The sequence below is a fragment of the Acartia tonsa genome, chromosome 4, assembly GCF_053477335.1.
Source record: "Acartia tonsa isolate MP-2025a chromosome 4, ASM5347733v1, whole genome shotgun sequence".
Lineage (NCBI taxonomy): Eukaryota > Metazoa > Arthropoda > Copepoda > Calanoida > Acartiidae > Acartia > Acartia tonsa.
The window spans coordinates 40,254,720-40,275,190 of record NC_137263.1 but is presented as its reverse complement, the minus strand read 5'-3'; the positions used below and the strand labels follow the sequence as shown (position 1 = coordinate 40,275,190).

Here is a 20,471-nt window from a genome sequence, read left to right as displayed (position 1 = left end):
AATATTATGCATACCCGCATGAAGCAGAAAGCTCTTTATGTTTGATATATCATATGCATATATAATATATGAAAATATGTTTTTGAATTAGAAGTAGAATTAAACATTAATTAACTGTTTTACTGAAGACAAGTTGTTTTAAACAGAATTTTTTTTATAAAAATATTATTTAATAGAACATATTATTAAAATTTTGTTTTTAAAGATTTCAATAATAAAATGGCTTCAGTTTTCTAAAAGAAAAGAGGTTATTTTTACACCACCAAGGTAATATTTTCATAAAAATCCTTCGTGAAATACATTTTGATTCTTTGTCTTTCCATTATGATCTTGCAAACAACTGCACTTAGTTCTCACTTTCAGAGAATCTTATTCTTCACATAGTTTGAGATTTTTATGCTTTTCCTGAAGAGATTTGATTTTAACCTATTTGAAAGGACTTTGATTATAATATTCTTTCCAGTATGGTTTCGAAACTGATTAATATCCAATCGATTAGAACTGGTTCTCTGCCACTCTGTTATTATTAGCATGTAATGAAAAAATTTTAATACACGAACAAATTTTCTTTCGCTGAGATATCCCTCCCTTATAATACTGCTATAATTCTTTAGCATTAAGTATAAAAGTCTAGAAAATAAGAACATTATGTAAAATTTTGGATGCTGATTCGGCAATTCTTACAAACTACTCCCGCCCAATATTGGTCATTTTGATTAAACATAAAAGCAAGGTGGATAGCAAAGCTAATAAAACAAGAAATGAAATCCGAATATAAACCACTGTTAATTGTTAGTTAAATTAAAAATCAAGTTAATATGACATTTTCTCCAATTCTTTTTCTAAATAGCTAAAAATCATACAAATAAACTTTCTTATAAAGATAAAAAATATTAGATTTGCTCTTCTGATTGTATTTAAATTTTACAGGTTGAAATTGATAGCTGGTATTCAAAATTACATACACTTTTTTCTAGGGAGAGGGGGGACTTTTGAATTTCAAGATAATATACTGGTTTTGTTAACACTATCGTTGTATTTAAACTTTATCCAAACTTTTCCGCTAATTAATTGAACAGTGGATTTTGTTGGACGTAATTGAGGTTTACATCAATTTATCCTCATATTTCTTATCCTTTTAGTCCCCTGTTTATGATCAGAGTAATCTGTTTAAGACCGACGGACCAGCCCTTAATGTAGAAAACCTTTGCATTATACGAGAAGTTGTATTATTCTATTCCATAAAAAATGAAACCGGTGCATTTAAAGTAAGATCTGGCATGGACCTACCCAGTATAATTCTTTTCCATTCTCAGAACCTTAAATAATTATGGACTGTGCCGCTTTCATTCTTCTGAGCAGGATAAGTTTTTTGGCCGTCCAATCCTCCAGGTTGAAGGGTGGAAAGTTTTGGGGGTTATATTAGAAGCAGAGGGGTAATAAAGAGAAACTGTAAACAATATTTCTTTCATAGATAAAGGCATACACAGTAATTTCTATTAATCCCAAAAATTATTTTTTTCAATCTTATGATTTAATTCTCCTTGGTTGGTCCTAATCATCAGTGGATTATTTTCGAAGTGGAATGGAGTTTGCTGAAGAATCCTTACGAGAATTTTTAAAAATAGCTTAAAACTATCCTGGAACCTAAATGAAGTTTCCTAAAATAAAGACTTTATTCCCTTGGTGGTTAGCTAGATCTTTACTAACATTAAAAAAAAACCTAAATACTTCATATGATAGTAAAACTTAATAACATTAGAATGAAAAAATACAGAATATATATTAAACTGTAAATAATTTTTTTTTACAATCTCTAAAATTATTAAACTTCATGTTAGAACTCTAACTTTATGCAATTTTCTGTGTAGATCAATGCTAATTCTTTTGTACTTTAGGTTGTTAGTCATTGAACCATAACAGAGATTCTATATGACTCATTTCGTCCTTTTAAGGCATTTGCAAAGCATTCTTTTTATGGGGGGAGATGGGTTAGAGGCTACAAATAAGATTTCCGAATTTCTTTAGAACGAAAACCGGTTCAGAGCCATACTGAAAACACTATTGTGAACAATTTTCTATAAAATAAGACAAATAAAATCTTATCATTAGGTCCTATTTTATTAGCCTGGAGGCAAACAAATCTGTCTTGAATACGATGCTATAATAAATTATGAAAGGGGAGAAATTTTCCAAGTTTCACTTTATTAGAGTACATGATGATCTGGTGTAATATCCAAGTCATAATAAATCCATTCTGTTTGTAGATGTCGAGTGTGAAGGTGGCTGTGCGTGTGCGTCCCTTCAACTCCAGGGAGATGGCCAGGGACGCTCAGTGTATCATTGAGATGGAGGGCAGCACCACCAGTAAGTTATCTACATGTTTGTTAGGACGAAGCTCTTTAAAGTGTCAGAAAAAAATAGCTGTGCGACGTCATAAAAATGAGGGATGAGAGGAGAAGTGAGAAAGAAACACCCTTAAAAAGAAATGGATCTATTGACTTCACACGGCTCATTTTTTCGAACTCCTAAAAATGTAAGTATGTCCATAACCATTATCCTGTATAAAGCTATAAAGCATTTTTTCAATAAATCTACTTACAATTTTGCTTCGATACATTTATATTCTGATTATTGAGTTCTGACACTATACAAGTGTTATTTATTAGTATACATTAGCGAGAGGCTCAAACGCGACTCCATCCTGGCCTCAAAAGAAAGATACTGAAAAATATGAAAACAATAGTATTTGAATAAATGAAACAAATATAATTCAACTATAATTATTAAAGTTTACATTAATAATTCTAAATGTTAACCAAGAATAAATAAAACAATATATATTTTCAATTCTCTACGTAAGATATTTAAATGCACGCAATGGTTTTCTCGTGAAAAATAGAAATTTTTAGATTATCTTTCAGTTTACTTTTAGTTTTCCTTTTAATTTTAATGTTTTTAAATCTTCTTATAAATCTGATATGAAAATTAAGTACTTTAAATAAATCACATCTGATGAACAGACAGAATGGTTGATTGGTATACAAAGTAGCTATGCTATTAAAATCTAAAGTACAATTATGTGACATAAAAATTTTATTCCAATTTTGACATTTCATACGATTATATTACATTATTTGGTTTAATGAAGGTTTGACTAAAACAAAGCATTCGTCGCGAGATATTGAGAACTGAACAAACGCACGAACGAATGTACAGAAATCTTTCTTCTTTTGTTAGACTAGCGGCTACGACCATAGCATCTAAAGGCACTGTTGGGGGACAGATTGAGGTTTGAAAAGGGGCTTAACCGTGCCAAGGCTTATAATTCCAAACAAAATAGCCTTAAACCATCACAGAGCCATGTAAGGCTTACCTTAAAAAAGATAACCCAATAATGGAAAGATATTGAGATCTCTAGAAAAAAAAACTTTACTCCTTTATATGTAGGATAGCTCTATTTTAAATTTCTCTAATAAAGTTTCAATATGTTAAAAAGTTTTCACAGAAGCGAAACTTTAGATATACATGTGTAAAATATATACAATCTAATAGAACAAAAACTTCTAGAAATATCATATTTGGTTTGGTTTAAAACGAATAACTTTCTCTAGACCTATAAGAAGCTTTTCTGTAACGGATCTTGGATCTAGTGCAGTTCTCAGTAAATTGTTCCTGTTCGCGGTATGTTAACTCTCACGGCCAAACGGGTGAACGTATAGATAATGCTCGCAAAATTTTTTAACTGACATAATATTGCCGACAAATAATCTGGAATAGGCATTGCTATATAACATTTAAAGTTCATAGATTTTTGGAGATAATCGTTTCCAGTAACATTTTACCGTGAACTGCACTAGATCCCATATCGATTCAGTGATTAGATATATTTTTCAGTTCAGACAGTAAAACGTGCTTTAACTTTTATATACGGATTGAAAATAGTATTAAAGTATGATATTAAGATTGAGATTGTCATTATTCTATTGTGTATATAGTTTCAAAATTAATTTATTCTAATCTAGGGATCACGAACCCGAAGCAAGCAGATTCCTCTAAAGATGCTGTCAAAAGTTTCAACTTTGATCATTCATACTGGACACACGATGTAAGTTTTACCATGGAGGGAGAGGACAATGGCGGAAAAAATTTATCCCTGTAGGATTATAATATTTGCTGAGTTTAGTGTTGGAAAAAGATTAGTGGAAGTATAATACATCTTCTTTTGTCCTATTCCAACCTCTCTGAATTTTATCATTATTTAGTTGCGAAGTTCCTCGTAAAGGTTCTACGACAAACGCAGGAGTCCCAAACGTCGGAATGGACAAACGCAGAAGTAGATGCTTAACCTAAACTAACCTATTTTAAACGATATTTTAGGTTTTTAAATGCCTAACCCCTGCGGGGGGCTTTTATGTATATTCATATCTTAACCTAACCTGACCTGTATAGAAATACTTACATAAATTAATAATACATAATACTCCTGCGTTTGTCCACTCCGACGTTTGGCACTCCTGCTTCCATTTTCCCTATAATGAATCATAAATTATCGGTTAAGTGGTTACCGAGATCTTTACAGACAAACAAACAACCTTACAAAATTTCCTTTACTTTTTCAAACTTTTTTTATATATATTCTCATTTTAATGTATTTTTTCAAATATATTTTCTTTTTTCCCATGTGAAACTCAGTATTGAGCAGAAAACCTTTTTTCCTAAATGTATTTTGCATTTAAAATTCATAGATTACATTCATAGGCTTTTCCCTATTGACAGATCCTTTCTAAATTCCATAGGAAATTTATTGATACATCTTTCATTTTTTTGAATGATGGTGAGCGAATTTCAATTTGCATAACTCTTCTACATAACATAACCACTGGCCCTAAATATAAATAATGGGATATTTTCAATAAAATTCACTTTATAAAATTGATATGCTAAGCAAAGCAAATATTGATCAATTTTCAATATTGATACATTTGGAATTTAACCTGCACACGTTTATAAAACTTTTTAAGTTTTTTCTTCTTCTAAATCTACATACTTTTAAGCTTAAGGAATTTTAAAGAAGTTTTAAAACATGTTGTAAAGGATACAAAATGTGGAAATTTACCCATGCGGGATTGCAGCCATTTTAAAAAATAGCCATTAGATGAGTTAGGTAAGGCCTAGGTTAGGTTGGGTTCTCCATGGTAAAATACGGTTAGTTTTAGCTAGCTCAATGTAGTTCTAGCCACTAGGTTTAGGTGCCCTGTAGGGGCTTGATTTCTGGGTACAGTCATAAGTTGCAATCCCATGCTAATTGATATCTGAACCGAACTACCGTGTAGTAAGTAAATTTTGTTATTCATGTAAATAATTTTGAAAATTTCAGCCCAACGGTTCTGTGTTCCATGGCCAGGATGTTGTGTACAAGGATCTGGGAGAAGAAATGCTTCTTCACGCGTTTCAAGGTAATCTAAGTGGTGATATAACATCTGAATAAAATAAAAATTTGGATATAGTCCCTTTTGTGGCAACGTTCGTCGTATTTTCACAGTAGCTTTTGTTATTTTATGTTAAGTTATGTTAAGTTGGGTTAGGTGATTGCCCCGCAGGGGCTAGAAATAGGGGAAAGCTACTGTGAAAATACGACGAAACGAACCTTAAAAGGTGTTACTACGAAAACAAAAGCTTTTTTTTTATAAAATATAGATCTCAATCAGTCGGTGGTTATCAAAAAATTAATATATAGACAAAAAAAACTTACTACTTTATATAATTTTATACTCGTGGTGGGCGAGTCTTCATGATATATTATTATTTACCATCTTGTAATTTTCGCAAGGATATTGTAAATGTAGAAAAAAATTACCTTAAAATTGTCATAATAGAAGCCAATCGCTTTCTATATATGATAGTAAAGTCCAAATAAAATCTGTTAATAATGAATTAAAATACCACATGTAAAACAAACTGTTATTTGATTTTGGAGGAAGGTTGAAGAAAATATTATTTTCTTCGGGTACAATATCTCTGAGTAATAGTATGGCTATCATGCTTATTTTGTTGACACAAGAATATTATGTGCATACACATATTTAACAAGAGTGACCTCACAAGGTTTTGTATTACAAGACATATATCGTATTTGATTCTTTAGTTCTTGTCTACAAAAATCTTTCAAAGTATTAAGGTTTTTATCTGAATCTAAAGATCTCGATAAATACTGGTTTAAATTGGTTGAACTTTACAGGGAAGATTTATAAATAGCGTGGGGGTGGTTTTAGACTGTGATATCTCTCGGCATCCCCTAGAAGTTAGGGGCATATGAACTTGTAAATACATAAATTATCTGTTTAAACTCCGCTTTATAATAAAAATTAATCATACTTTTTATTCCTTTTTGAAAAGGCATATAGTTTTTACCTTTTCCATCAATTAGATTTTTTAATACTTTCTCTTTATTTGTATGACCCTTGGATCTTCCAAACCAATCTTCCAAAAGCTTTTGTGCATAAAACTAAAATAACTACCTCTCTTTATATTCAATTTGTTTTAAAATTAGTTGCAGGGGATTCTAAGCACCGTTAAATTTGGTATTATAGTTTGTCAAGAGCTATTAAAGTTACTACGAATTAGTTTCACTTGTTTAATCATAACTGCATAGAATATTACTTATCAATGGTAATAAATATATTCATGTTTATTTTAGATAAAAACAATACAACTTTCACATAGAATATTAATCATTTATTGCTTCTAAAAATAAATAGGTACATACTGTATAGAAATTTTAAAAAAATAGTGAAACAAACCCATAGCAAATTTAAATTAAAGTCATAAAGATGATTATAAAGTTGCTTTGCTACTTAAATTTAAAATATGCCAACTTTAAAATGGAGTCGAAATACAAATATCAAAAACTATTCTAATTTGATTTGAATCCAGAAATTTACAATTGTTTTACAACAGACATTTTCTGTTTTACAGTTTATATTCCAATTTGGGTTTGTATATGTTAATTTAAAATTTGTATATGTCAACCAAGTTTAATAAATATAAACATGAAATGCATTTACGAGGTTTTTCATTGTGAGCTCGAATCGCATAAAAATTTTGACAGCCCATTGATCAAAAGTAAATTAGGGAGCACGGGGTGTGTGTATGTCATTTTGGGAAGTAAATATCAGGTAGAGAAGGAACACTGGACAATAAATGTATAAGTTAGATGTATAACCCAGACAACTACCTGGTTCCAAACTTCCAGTGATTAGGGCCTTTTTCGTCAACCAGCAAATTGCTTTCTATTAATTTATAGCGACTTGGCTGTGTTAATATTTCCGACGCTGTTGGCTAATATTTAAAGACCCAATTAAAAGTCGGCACAGGGTCCCCACCCTGTGAACATACAGTTATTTAACCCCTGCCCCCTCCATTATTTTACTCTAATGACATACAGTTCCCAACATTTTAATAAAACTTTCAATAATTTGTCGGCTTAAAAATATTGGGGACCTTAATGTAATGAATATTAATGTAAGAAAATAAATATAAAGAGATTTTAGAAAATGTTTTGTTTGTGCGTAATAATGAATATTTGTTTACCATACAATGGACAATTGTTTGCTTTTCAACAAAATATATCGGAACAGACTAAAAAGAAATACCGTGCCATTTTCTTTTCTCCGATTTTTCTGCGCATTAGAAAAACTCAAAAGGTCCGTAACAGAATCGGAAAAATATGATTTTCTCTACTGCTATTTAAGAAAACCAGATAATTGTTTTGGAGAAGATTCATTGTACAAATTTTTATTTTGTCCGTCGGTATGTCTAATAGTCTATAATGCTGCAAAACAATGTCAACTAAAGTGTGCTCTTTTACTCAATTTGGCCGTTTATCCATTATATGGTATATTACTTTTTAAAAATATTTTATCATGTCTTGACGTTCCTCTCTAAACAATGATAAAAACTAGTGTAACACATTTACACTTATACAGAAGCTTCGCTACTTATAAGCGACAATACAAAAAAGCATTGTATATTTAAGCCAGTACTGTATAATATATATTTTTCTACCTCACAACTTATTTTTACGTGGCTTGCATACAGAATTACATTATTACCTCACTTATGTTCATTTATCTTCCCAAGGTATATAGTATACAGTATACACATTCTCACAAATGGTTTTATTATTACCTGGATCTTACACCAGATTTTCATGTTCTCTAATAAAGTGAAACACGCAGCGGGCTGAAATAACGACTCATTCCTTCTCCTTACTTAACCCCATCCGCTCTCCTCTTTCTGGATGAACGAATGGACCAATAAATAATGGAGGAAATATCAACTTAAATTATATTCTACCTACATCCATATTTTTTGCAAATGTATTTTGAACGGAGGGTGAGAATAATGACACTTCACATCTTTCAATATTTACAAGCTACAAGTTTCAGAATTTCACTTATAATTATTTAAAAATAAATTATTATACGTTAAAATTTAGAATATTCTTTGTAAAATGGTGGACCTACCCTTGACGGAATGTGGACATACCCTCCCCCAAATTAGCTTTTTAAAGAGAAATCTTTTGCTACACAAACAGCGAGAAATTTTGCTACAGACAGAGAGTCATCCTGCTACTTTTGTAAAAAAAATCATTTGCCATGCAGATTTCTGAATATACTATTTTTGCACCACTTTTAAAGTTGTGTAAAATTTGTTTATATTAATTTGACAGAGCATGTAAACTTTAATAGTCATTATTTTAAATTATAACTACTATTCATTTGCTATTAATTAATTTTGAAAGAACAAATAGTTGAAAAATTATATGATGGATTCATTTATGAACGGACAAGGGTTATAACATCTGAGTTATATCAGAATGTATGTAGGGGTTATATCGGGTTATGATGGTAAATATTTGAGTTAGCCCTCCTCCCTTGTAATTTACATCAACCCTGCTTCTCAAAAAATAATTTATTTTGGGTGTACTTCTCTTCCAATTTGTTCAGGGAGTATTTTATATTTCATATGCCCATATAATTCCAAATATGCCAGAATTTAAAATCAATTTCTTTATTTAGGTTACAATGTATGCATTTTCGCATACGGACAGACAGGTGCGGGCAAGAGCTACACCATGATGGGCAAGGGGGAGAAGGACGAGGGGATCATCCCTCGCCTCTGTAAGGATCTGTTCAACAGGATCAACATGGATCATGATGAAGACTCACAATACTCTGTCGAGGTAGAGATTTTGGTGGTTTACATCATGCAAAGTGCATGACGAGCACTGTACTCCCATACTTTAAAATAAGGATGGGGGGGTGGGGGGGTTAGTTTTCTGGTGTGTTTTACCTCAGGTTAGGGTAAATGTAGGTATATGAAAGGTTGGGTTTGACAGGAAAATAATACTATAGAATAAGGGTTGGGGGTTATATACTCGCTATGTTCATTATTTATTTACTAGGTATAATTATTGATCATATAGCATAGGCACAGACTCATTTTTTAAGGAAGGAGGCATATCTTTTATAAGATAAAACTCTTAATTTATGTACTACTAGCGGCTTCGCCCCTAGCCTCTAGGGGCTTCGCCCTATGAAGTAATGGGAAGTCAACCCTCCTAAATAGAAATATTAAAAAAAAAATATTCTTTGTTTAATTACTCTGTGGTAAAATTAAACCCAGCTTGTGCGTTTTATGCACAAAAATTTTAATTTGTACAAATTAAACCCAGGTTGTTTGCCGTATACACAAAAATTTGAATTCGTAAAAATTAAACCTAGGTTGTTCGCATACACAAAAATTAAAATTTAAAAAAAATTATTTAAATTTTTTTTTTTTTGGGGGGGGGGTTCGTGGGGGCTTCGCCCCATGTTGCAGTGGGGTTCCCCCACCCCAATTACTGGTTATTGTTTACAAAAATTTTAAAAAATTAAAAATTTTGGAAGTGGGGATTTGATCAACAGTTACTGAAATTTTACAAAAAAAAAATGTAAAAAAAAATCTTTGGGGGGTGGTTTATTTTTTATTTTTGGGGGGGTTGGGGGTGTCCCACCCCCCAAGAAAATAGCCTAAAACCACCACAGGACCAGTAGGTATATTCCCTGAAGAGTAGAATCCGATCGGTTCACTAGTTACCGAGATCTTAAGGGACGGACGGACAGACAGACGGTCAGACGGACAGACGGACAGACATCAAGCTACTTTGTATTATAGATATAAAAAGAATTTATGTGTAAAATTTCAAAGAATAAATTTCTGAGAAAAATTTTCTATAAAAAAATATGTAGAATGTATTTTTAATTTTATTTTTCAGGTTTCTTATATGGAAATTTATTGCGAGAGAGTGCGAGACCTTCTGAATCCGAACGCGAAGGGCAACCTCCGTGTCCGTGAGCATCCACTCCTCGGACCATACGTAGAGGACCTGAGCAAGCTGGCCGTCACCAACTACTCCGACATACACAACCTGATGGACGAGGGCAACAAGGCGAGGACCGTGGCCGCCACCAACATGAACGAGTCCTCGAGCAGATCCCACGCCGTTTTCACAATTATATTCACCCAGCACAAGCACGACGCCGACAGCGGGCTGACCGCCGAAAAGGTGTCCAAGATCTCGCTGGTCGACCTGGCTGGTTCGGAGAGGGCGGAGTCGACTGGCGCCAAGGGAACCAGACTGAAGGAGGGGGCTAATATTAATAAGAGTTTGACAACGTTGGGCAAGGTTATTTCAGCTTTAGCAGAACAATCGGTAAGTGTTTATTTTATCCTTATTTAAAAGTAACCAGATGTCTGTCCATCTATGTGTCTGTACCTTAAGATCTAGCTAACCACTGCACTGGAAGGATATGTTATTCCCTTACAGTGAAACATTTTATGGGCCCAGAGAAGGTTTATAAATATTTAGTGCTCCTAGAGGACTCAAGGAGCGTACCCGCTAGCTAATACTATGAGAAAATAGGCTTTATCTGGAGACAATAATAATGATTTGTAGACCTACCTAGTCATACTTAACCAGTCTTTACATAAAGATTAGACTTGCCAATGTATATTGTTGGAAAATACATTACATTCCTTTCAAACTTTAATTTTGCCTCATAATTTATCCGACTAATTAGGTTAATGAATGTAAAGTGATAAATGGAACACCTAAAATGACTGTTTTCCATTTACTTGCAGGGTCTAGCAGCTGCCGCTGCCGCTGGAGGAGGCGGTGGAACCAACAAGAAAAAGAAGAAGGGCGAGTTCATCCCTTACCGCGACTCTGTGCTGACCTGGCTGCTCAGGGAAAATCTCGGCGGCAACTCGAAGACCGCCATGGTGGCTGCGATATCGCCCGCCGATATCAACTATGATGAAACACTTTCCACACTTAGATATGCTGATAGGTGAGTCAATTTATTTTCAAATAGCATTTAAATCTTTATGGCATTACTAGAAGCTATGCGCCTTAAGGAAGGGGTGGGGGGGGGGACAATTCGACCCTCCACTTTCCATTTTAGTTTGATAGATAAGTTGGTGAGGGGGATTATTTCCCTTAAGCGATTTCTCTTGAGAGGGTACCCTTACCTAAAATAGTTAAATATAATATAAACCTTCCATGAGAAGATTAACCGTAAATGAGAACTTTATCGGTCCAGCGGATAGACAGCACACAGAAAGACACACTTTTGTACAAGGATCACATATTAGAATAGGTTTTTTTTTTCATTAAAGTCATATTTAATTGTAATGTAAATGTATTATTTCTAAATACTAAAATGTAAAGAAATGATTACCCTCCAACCTCAACTCAAAAGGAATATACATTTAAAGCGATTTTAATAATGCTTCGATTTCTTTCAAAACTTTTAATATCCTTTGAACATTTTTTGTACAGTTAAAAATGGGGTCCTTTTAAAATTGTATCTAAAACCGTACGTAGACTTGCTTATTACAACAAAGATAAATTTAAATTTATGTCTGGTAAAAATGTAAACATATGAACTATATAAGTATTTACATAACCATATCCTGTCAACTTCTAATTTATGAGAGACACAAAGTAACAGTATCACAGTTTCATACAATTTCACAAAATATTAATTCAAAAAAGATGACATTATCCATAAAAGCGAAGATCTGAAACGTTAGGACAAACGAACATTAACACTTGTAGAGTGTAAAACGGAATAATCAGAATGTAAATGTATAAAAGTCAAAAATAATTTAAGTAAATTTGTTGAAAAACTGCTTTAATAACGTTCACAGATATTAACTTTCCTTGAAGGGGTAAAGGATTACCTCCCTAATTACAATTATTAGGGGGGGGGGCACCTTCCTATAATACTTTTCCGCAGGACTCATATTGAATTAACCAATAATGTTAATTAAATAATGTTTAAAACCTAAAGGTTTGAAAAGGTTAGGAATTGCTAAGTTTGTGTGTTGGGCTAATATAAATATAAAGTTTGTATATGTTGTAGTTTTTATTTTAAAATTAAGATATATTGGGCTTTATTAACACATTTATTACACAAAGAAACATTTTCTCACACACTATTTTTACATAAAAATAAATTACCTTTAAATTGCTAAAAATTTAAACAATAAACTTATCAAAAAAAAAGAAAGGAAGAAAAGTGAAAGAGAAAGAAAAAGAGGAAAAGTTAAAAAAAGATATATAAAAAAGGAAAAAAAATGATATAGACAGAATGAGATAAGAAATATTTAGATAACGCGCGATAAAGAAAATAGATATTTCATAAGAAGATATAATTTTAGAGAAAGATTCGGAGAGAAATAGATAAAGCGAAAAGAATAGATAAAAAAGTAGATAGAAAGATAGAAGTGCAAAGTTGAACCTATTTTTTTTTATTTGTATCTAAATATTGGCAGATATCTTATTTATGAGACTGTCCATGTAGAACTAGTAGAATATATGTTATCATTGGCTCCGGTCTTGGCATTAAGGGTTCGTACCATAAGGGCCCCGATTAAACTATTGCGATATAAAAACATCAATATATATCAATACAGGAATTTAGTTATAAATATGGTATTCCATGTCAGCAATGTCTTCTTTTATTTAATTTAAAACAATATTTTTTTAATTAAAAGAAAAAAACGGCCAATCGATAATATGTTTATTTAATTCTTTATAAATCGAGAAAAAAAAACAATTTAAAAATGCATTTCTGTCTAGACTATGCATTCAATTTTCATAAGTGGATTTTTAAGATTTTTTTCCACTTTAATTGACTTACTGAAAAATAGCTTAAAACTTTAATATGATTAGAATAAAGTAAACCTTTCTGCTATCAAATAAACAATATGAATAACACTATATTTGACTTCTTGTAAATATTATTGTTATAAAATATGCAAGAAATTGAGATTGCCTCAAAAGATAATAAAGTGTAATTAATATAATAATGAAAGATTTCTCTTCGAGACTTCTTATCTTTTAAACGAGTATGGTTAATTTTCTTGCAGGGCGAATCACTCAATTTGATTAGAAAAATAAATCATATATCACACATTATATATTTTCTACCAGAATAATCTAAATATAAATGTAAGATTAACATGAAGTTTATTACAACATATTTTCCATATTTTCTGCGCAATACAAGAAATTCTGGAAATATCCTACTTTGTGTTAGTGGACCATCTCCATACCACCTCCCCTCCCTTTATGTTATCTTTTTGTATCTACTAATGCCGATAGGTTGGTATTAAATGAAGAACTACATTGCTTTTTTTCCAGCGAAAATTATTGATGTTTTTATGTTCTTATGTTATTTGATAACTTACAATTAAAAAGATTTTACTAAAATTTTATTTTCATTGTTATAGTAAGATATTTTTTTGCACACCTCATAATTTTCTTCTTCATTATGTTGAAAATAAAAGAATTTTCTCTTATATATATTCTATTCAATGTACGTAAATTTATTAACATCTTTAACTTTGTGATAAAATAATTCTGGAATATAATCGACATATTATTACTTGGATATTGCACCAGATTTTCATGTACCAATATAGTAATGCTCGCAGCTGGCTTAAATAACTATTCCCCCTTTACCCCATATCCTCCCCTCCTACTGGATTAACGAACTGACCAATAAATATCCACGTATATTTTATATTCAGTTATACTATTGATATGATATGATATGATATGATATGATATTTAATCCTGTGCAACTGCGCGCCTCTTGCACGGCAGCTTGCAGGCCTACATGACCATTTGCACCAACATACATTACATTAATGGCCTTAATAATAACCTTATTAATTACAAAATTTTAAGCTAGGGGCGCTAACTCGCTGCTGGTGCCAGTACAGCGAGTTAGCAACAAATATGTTTATTAAAAATTATAATAATAAATCAATGTAGGCTGCAGCTGCTGGACAGTTACACTTGACCCATTCTTTCTGGTTCCTCCTTAGCCAAAAACTGGTCGGCTCTTAGAGGTCCTGCGGGCGTGCAGGACCCTTCTGGGGTTCCAATGGGGGCTTGGCTGTCCATGGGTATGGCCGCTGTTCGGCGGCGGGGTGTGTGTGTGTGTGTGTACTTCAACTTCGTTTCGCTATCAGTCGGGGGGTGTGTAAGCCGTCAAAATGCCTCCGGTTGCGTCAGGGTGCGTCAGGTTGTTTCAGGTGGTTCAGGTACGTCAGTGTGCTATTTACCCTGCTCTCCCAACCTCAATGTTCAGGTGACTAAAAATACAATAGTTAACTTGTCCCATAGGGGACAAGGAGAGAATTTTTTTAGATATCTTTGAGGCAGTCCTAACAGATGTGAGGATATCATTAATTTTGAACTGTGTAGAGCTTAGTTGAGAAAAAAGTTAATATACTGAAGTTAAGATAAAATAAAATAAAAATTAAAAAAAAAGTAAAGTATATTTATATATTAGCGTACGAAAAAATAATAATTGCGTAGGTTTAGATACGCAATTTATTGCGTACATATATACGCTGTGTAGAGTACGCAGAAAGTGAGAGTGAATGAACAGAAAATGGAAGTGGGTTATTTATGGAGTGTGTTTGGTCTTTATTAAGACTACAATGATAAAATAAAGATAAAACTAGGAATGTAAAATAAAAATAAGTCTTTTCATGTAAAATAAACAAAAATCTCCTTAAAGAAAGAGAGATATTTTGCAAGTTTACATAAAACATATATAGAGGGGGAGGGGGGATTAAAGGGGTCTGTGGAGTAGGGTAAAAAATAAATGTATGGATATTTTTGACTTACAACTTGGGGATTATATTGCTCGCAAGTTATGTTCTACATGGATTGTCTGCAGTATTCCGAATTACACCTAAATTACAGAAAATATTCATTAGTTAAAATAAATTAAGAAAAGAGGGTAATTTATTCAATATTGTTTAACAAATGATTAAATAGTTTTTTATGGAATATTTTTTCATTTTGAATGTTTTTTATGTTTGCTGGTAATTCATTAAAGATACGTGGGAAGCGGAAAAGTGGAGTGTTCATAATAAATGAATTTGAATTTGTTCTTGTAGCAAAATTGTTATTATTACGTGTGGGGTATCCATGTATATCATAATTAAATTGCCAGCAATCATCAAATATACGAGGTGTTAAGTTATTTTTAAATTTATGCATAAATTTGCATATGTTGAATTTCATTAGTTCACTATAAGGAAGAATTTGATATTGTTTAAATAAGGGTTTAGTATGTTCCCTGTTATTTTTCGATTTAGCTATTATTCTAATGCAATTTTTTTGAATTATTTTTATGGGATGGAGGGTTTCTTTATTAACACCAGTGAAAAGAATGATGCTATAATCCATGAGGGATTTGCAGTAAGCATTGTATAAAATCTTTAAATGCCTACGATCAAGAATATTTTTCATTATTCTTAATGAAAAACAAGCGCGCTGCAATCTTTGGTGAAGGTTGTCAAAGTGGAAACGATAGGACATTTTTTCATCAAGCTCTACTCCAAGGTGACGAGCATGTTTATCGTTCTTGTTTTGATTGTCATTACTTACAAGAGAAAGTTTTGTTATTTTATTTGGGTCATTTTGATTAAAATCATTGGTGTTTATATAGACAGGAAAAGAAAATTTTAATTGCAATTCATCAGGAGAGAAATTTTGTCGTGGTGTGGTGAAGATTAATATTTTAGTCTTTTTTGCATTTATAATAAGGCGATTTGCTGAGTACCACTGGACAATGTGAGGTAAGGTTGTTTGTAGTCCATCAATAAGTTCTGTCAGGTTCTCACGAGCAAGAAAAGTCAAAGAGTCATCTGCAAATAGATTGAAAATAGCATTTGCAATGGCATTTTCAATATCATTTACAAAGATTAAAAATAATAACGGACCAAGAACTGATCCCTGGAGGATTCCTAAGACAATATCACGTAATGAACTTATTTTTCCTTTAAAGTAAATGTACTGTTTTCTGCCATTAAAGTAGCTTTTTATTAGCTCTAAAACTTGTCCCCTAATTCCATAGTGGCTTAATTTGCTAAACAAAATATTTCGGTCAATAGTGTCAAAACACTTTTTTATATCTATTAACACAGCACCACAGACCTTGCTCTCTGCTTGAGTGTTGGCAATGAGGTTACTCAAGTTCAGTAGGTTGTGTACTGTGCTAATAGATTTCCTAAAGCCAAATTGTCTGTCAGAAAAGAAGTTTCTCTCTTCTAAAAAATTATGAATATGTTTATAAAGTATTTTTTCTAGAGGCTTACTAAAATTATCTATAAGGCTTAGACAGCGATAATCTTCTGCAGCTGATATATCCCCCCCTTTAAATAAAGAAATACATTTGCTAATTTTCATCCCTTCTGGAAAGGTACCAGAACTTATTGCAAGATTATAAATTGCGTTAAGGGGTACAGATAGGGGCGCAGCACAATTAATAATTGTTTTCATTGCAATGCCATTAGAATATGTAGAAGTTTTTGGAAAGCAGCTAGTAATTGTATTAAATGTTGAAAGTTCATCTAATGGGGGGATGTAAATTGTATCATTTATTCTATTTGGTAAATAATTCATAAAACTTTGATTTGTTATTGGAATTTGATCAAGTAAGCTAGTACCTAATGAAGTAAAGAAAAAATTGAAATGATTTGCTATTTCAGTGGGATCTGTAATTTTAATGTTATTTACAATTAAATGATCAGTGCATTCATTAGATTTTTCAATGTGCATGGCTTCTCTGAGGACTTGCCAGATTTTGCGGCTGTCAGTACCAGCTTTTATAATAGAAGATTGAAAATAATTTGTTTTGGCTCTTGCAAAACTACGCCTTAATTCATTTCTATATTTTTTGTACTTGTTTATGTTTTCATCTGATTTGTCTTTATGTTGTTTACTGTAAAGCATATGCTTAAAATTTCTACAGTTAAGTAAGTGGTTATTTGCATATTTTTGTTGGGGGGTGATTTTATGGTTTGATTTGAATGTTTTTTTAGGACAGTAAACATCATAATGACTCATAAATATTTGAATAAATGAATTATATGCAACATTTACATCAACTGCTTGAATTACATCATTCCAATTTTGATTTTGAAGAGCTTCATTTAAGTTAAGTAAATTTTCTTCATGTGTTAGACGACGTTCATAATTATCAGATTTGTTATCAGTTTTTTTTAATTTGATATCAAAGGAATTACAGACAATGTAGTGATCAGAAATATCACTGACAATGATTAATGATTTTTCATGATTGGGTACAAAATTTTTCATAAAAAAGACGTCAATTAGAGAGTAGGAATGGGGGGTTATGCGTGTAGCACGCAAGGTGGTATTTAAGAATCCATTATACGTCATTAAATCGACTAACCGTGTGGCATGACTTGTAGAGTAGGTTTCGAAAATATTCAAATTTAAATCACCACAAACAAAGGTGGGTGCATTAATCTCGCTAAGTTGATTCATTAGTTCAGAGAAAATTTCAAAAAATAATTCTAATTGATCAGGGCTACTATGGGGCGGACGATAACAATTAATAATGAAAAATTTGAAATTATTTTGGCTAACTTTAAGACATATGCTCTCATGAATACCTTCACGATAATAATTTGGATAAATTTCTTCAAATTTAAAGTTGTTATTTATGTAAAAACCGACGCCTCCGCCTCTAGCAGTGGTTCGGTTTCTACCAATCCAGTTATAATCATTTAATTTTAAATGGTCAAGGTTAATTTTTTCTGTTATCCAAGTTTCTTGTAAGGCTAGAATACTTGGAAAGACGTTATTTTTGTTTAAGTTATACAAAAAACAGGATAGGTCAGTAAATTTTGCAAATAAAGATTGAGTATTTAATGAAAAGATGCTAAGCTTGTTATCATTGCTACTAAGCTCTTGAGCAGCATTTAGCTCAGAAACAAAATTGCTTTTAATATTCATTTCTGCGCTATATTCTGCCCAATCACCATACAAAATTGAATCCAGACAATAATTTGGATTGCTCTCAAAGATATCAATGTCTACCTGGTTAGTCATAGAGAACAAGAGGGGGGCATAGCAACACTATCAGAACCATCGGCACCATAGACACCTTCAGCAAAACCATCAGCACCATTAGCATAATCAGACAAACACATCCCGAAATTAAGTTCAACTAGGTCTGGTACAACACACACACAAACTACAAAAAAAGAACATATAAATATTGGGAGATAAATATCAGAAAACGAGCATAAAGATATTGTGTGACACATATAGAGGTTACTAGGGTATAGTTATTAGGGTGGCTCAAACCCTTACCAATGACGTAAACTGTTATTTTTATTAAAAGATAGTAAGGTACATTAGGGTTAAAATGATAAAATGCATTAAATGCATAGAGACATAAAAATTAAACAAACAAAGGGCCGTTGGGGCTAATAAATTGTTATTTTAAATAATACAATAATGAGTAGTGTAGTAGAGACAATCTAATGGGTTAATTGCTCAAGTGCCAAATGGCGCCACTTGTATAACTATGTGCGCGAGCGCATAATTATAGCAAGGTGGTTGCTTGCATTATTTTATATACAATATATAATAGGATAAGCCAATGTGGCACTGCCATTATAAACCCTATTTGTGGATTTATAAGGTCAGTTATTTATTTATGCATAAAAAGCAAACATAAATAAATAAGAAATCACATGTTTATTTATATCAAATTAGGTGGGTATGATGGCAAATACGTGGACTGGATACAACGTGTTATTTAATATTAAACAATCATGTTTACTGTTTTAGATATTTAGATTTTATTTGTTGGAGATAACCAATAATAAATAATAAAATAGAAATGAAGAGGAAGTGCTCAAGTCTTATTAGTCTTGGCTTTGTTTTTAGCTCCCCTAGATGGTTGGTCCCTCTCTGCCTGGCTGGAACTGCTGGCAGTCTGGTTGTTATTGGCCGCTGGTGTGTTTGTATTTGTCTGAGATGCAGTAAGGTGGGGGAAAGCCATTAAATGTTTTGCTAAGGTTAAACTGACACAAATAAGTTATTATTTTTTATGATTGGTTTCAATCCTCTTCCAAAAAGTTTTGAATATATTTTCATTAATAACTGGCTAATTTTAACTAGTACTATATTATATTATCTTCACCTTCAAAAATATAAACTTTGATTATAAACTTAGAATATTATTTGAATTTAGAGCGAAACAGATTGTCTGTAAGGCTATTGTGAACGAGGACAGCAACGCCAAGTTGATAAGAGAGCTGAAGGAGGAGATCAGCAGGCTCAGGCATCTTCTCAAGGCAGAGGGCATCGAGGTCGAGGAAGGTAAGAATTATAAAAATCCTAAAAAAATAAAATTCTATGAAACAGAATAATTTACCTTAAGGAAGAAATAGAGATGTTATTTTCAAAGACATTTTTCATAGAAATAAAATGACCTTAGGTAAATTATTCATTAAATAAATGTTGAGTTTTAGAGTTAAATCCTTTAATTGTAAATGGACCATTCAGTACCCATACTCTTCCTCCTTTGCATGGTTGTTGTAGATTCTATAAAAAGGGATAAATAGTTGTCCTGATAAAATATATACACTGAAAAAATAGGCATTAAAATCCATGATTGGAAGGGGTTATAAGATGTAAGACAATGGATGATAAAAATACATTCATCCCAGATGGTGAAAAAAAATTACCCCTTAATTAGATTGAACAGATTAGTTGAAAAGTTTAGACACTCTAAGTTTGAACCAACCAATCAAAAAATTAATGAAAGTTACCAAAGTTTTAAGTTTTGAACGCGTTTTTATAAATTTGGGTACCTTTGGAATTCATTCTTTTTATGTCACCCCTTCCAATAATATATTATGCCGAGTTTGGTTACAGTGTGGTCCAGTTTCAATATCAAGGATAGTTTCAAATCACTTGTAAATACCATTAGTGCAATTGTAAATTGAATGAAATCAAATTTTAACCATAAAACTTTGTACCATATACAATATAACTATTAACCAACTTAATG

The 20,471-nt window shown here is 31.9% G+C and overlaps 1 protein-coding gene and 1 long non-coding RNA gene across 10 annotated transcripts in view; one reads left to right on the top strand and one right to left on the bottom strand.

Moving 5' to 3' along the window:
- Positions 1 to 203: 203 nt before the first annotated feature.
- Positions 204 to 20,471, top strand: part of unc-104 (kinesin family member unc-104) — a 68,322-nt gene continuing 48,054 nt past the window's right edge. For all 9 annotated transcript variants that reach the window (XM_080158151.1, XM_080158149.1, XM_080158146.1 and 6 more), the window contains exons 1-8: positions 204 to 267; positions 2,268 to 2,367; positions 4,026 to 4,108; positions 5,381 to 5,459; positions 9,084 to 9,247; positions 10,322 to 10,759; positions 11,188 to 11,396; positions 19,650 to 19,777. In XM_080158151.1, coding sequence (XP_080014277.1) covers positions 2,268 to 2,367; positions 4,026 to 4,108; positions 5,381 to 5,459; positions 9,084 to 9,247; positions 10,322 to 10,759; positions 11,188 to 11,396; positions 19,650 to 19,777 — 1,201 coding nt within the window. In that variant the 5' untranslated portion in view covers positions 204 to 267. The remainder of the gene's footprint in view (positions 268 to 2,267; positions 2,368 to 4,025; positions 4,109 to 5,380; positions 5,460 to 9,083; positions 9,248 to 10,321; positions 10,760 to 11,187; positions 11,397 to 19,649; positions 19,778 to 20,471) is intronic.
- LOC145317172 (uncharacterized) lies at positions 14,165 to 15,932 on the bottom strand. The gene is made up of 2 exons (XR_013878937.1): positions 15,257 to 15,932; positions 14,165 to 14,715 (listed from the first exon to the last, which is right to left on the bottom strand). It is a non-coding gene; the product is annotated as an uncharacterized LOC145317172 (long non-coding RNA).